Source organism: Littorina saxatilis, linkage group LG2 (genome assembly GCF_037325665.1).
Source record: "Littorina saxatilis isolate snail1 linkage group LG2, US_GU_Lsax_2.0, whole genome shotgun sequence".
NCBI lineage: Eukaryota > Metazoa > Mollusca > Gastropoda > Littorinimorpha > Littorinidae > Littorina > Littorina saxatilis.
Window position 1 is genome coordinate 69,243,244 of NC_090246.1, and position 1,824 is coordinate 69,245,067.

General features: G+C 41.4%; 1 protein-coding gene across 1 annotated transcript in view; it reads left to right on the top strand.

Annotated features, from left to right (window-relative positions):
• Positions 1–1,059, top strand: part of LOC138960426 (adhesion G protein-coupled receptor E5-like) — a 3,434-nt gene extending 2,375 nt beyond the window's left edge. The window contains exon 4 of the mRNA XM_070332336.1: positions 797–1,059. Coding sequence (XP_070188437.1) covers positions 797–1,059 — 263 coding nt within the window. The remainder of the gene's footprint in view (positions 1–796) is intronic.
• The last annotated feature ends 765 nt before the right edge of the window (positions 1,060–1,824 follow it).

Consider the following 1,824-nt stretch of genomic DNA (forward strand, 5'->3'; position numbering starts at 1 on the left):
GTGTGTGTGTGTGTGTGTAGAGCGATTCAGATTAAACTACTGGACCGATCTTTATGACATTTGACATGAGAGTTCCTGGGAATGATATCCCTGGACGTTCTTTTTATTTTTTCGATAAATACCTTTGATGACGTCATATCCGGCTTTTTGTAAAAGTTGAGGAGGCACTGTCACACCCTCATTTTTCAATCAAATTGATTGAAATTTTGGCAAAGCATTCTTCGACGAAGGCCGGACTTTGGTATTGCATTTCAGCTTAAAAATAATTAATAAATTTGGTCATTAAAAATCGGAAACTTGTCATTAAAATTATTATTTTTTAAACGATTCAAAAATAATTTCATCTTATTCTTCGTCATTTTCTGATTCCAAAAACATATACATATGTTATATTTGGATTACAAACAAGCTCTGAAAATTAAAAATATGAAAATTATGATTAAAATTAAATGTCCTAAATCGAATTAAAAACAATTTCATCTTATTCCTTGTCGGTCCCTGATTCTAAAAACATATAGATATGATATGTTTGGAATTAAAAACAAACTCAATACGCTAAAAAGAATAAAGATACAGAAAAACGTGTTATCCCCCTGCTCAGCGCGACCACTACCGCACTATTTTGGCTTGTTGATTTCACTTCGTTTGCCACGAGCGGTGGACTGACGAAACTACGAGTATGCGGTCTTGGTAAAAAAAAAATGCAGTGCGTTCAGTTTCATTCTGTGAGTTCGACAGCTTGACTAAATGTTGTTATTTCGCCTAACGCGAATTGTTTTAATTTCATTTCGGCCAGGTCTTAGCTGGGTCTTCGCCTTCTTAGCCATCGAGGACGCGCGCGTAGTATTCCAGTACCTGTTCACCATCACGACCTCCCTGCAGGGCTTCCTCATCTTCCTCGTCTTCACCGCCAGGAATGCTGACGTCAAGAGCTTCCTTCGCAATTTGACGGTCTCCAGGAATCCCTCGACATCGACAACCACGAGCAGTGGCAGTGGTTCATCATCAAAGGCTGCTGTGGGAACAAGCACTTCAAGAGTTAATCTGGGTAGAAAATAGATTTGTCCATCAATATTGACAACAACGAAAAGCAGTGTCCGTTTATTCTCGCCAAAGACTGGTGTGGGAACGGGGGCTTCAAGGATCACCTAGAAAATATATATATATATTTTTTTTTAATGAATATTGACCACAACCTCAAGCAGTGGTCGTGGATCCGCGTCAAAGACTGCTGTGGGAACGGGGTCTTCAAGGATGACCCTGTTCATGGGTATTCTGGGTAGAAAATAGATGTGTCCATCAATATCGACCTCAACGAACAGCAGTGACCGTGGATCCTCGTCAACGACTGGTCTTTCAGAATGACGCTGCCCAGTGGTACTCTGTGTTGAAAGTAGATGTGTCCATGAACATCGAACACAACCAAAAGCCGTGCCCGTGGCCGGATCCTCGTCAAAGTTTGCTGTGGGAATAGGTAATTCAAGGGTGACATTGTTGAGGGATACTCTGGGTAGAAAATAAATGTGTCCATGTATATTGACCACAACCAAAAGCAGTGGCAGTGGATCAGCGTCAAAAGCGTAAGTGGGAACGGGGTCTTCAAAGATGACCATATACAGGGGTACTCTGGGTAGATAGTAGATGTTTTTATCAATATCGAACACAACCAAAAGCAGTGGCCGTTGTTCCTCGACAAAGAATGCGGTTGGAAAAGGGTACTTCGTATATATTTGTTTGTTTGCTTAACGCCCAGTCCACCACGAAGGGTGATATCAGGGCGGTGCTGCTTTGACATTTAACGTGCGCCACACACAAGACAGAAGT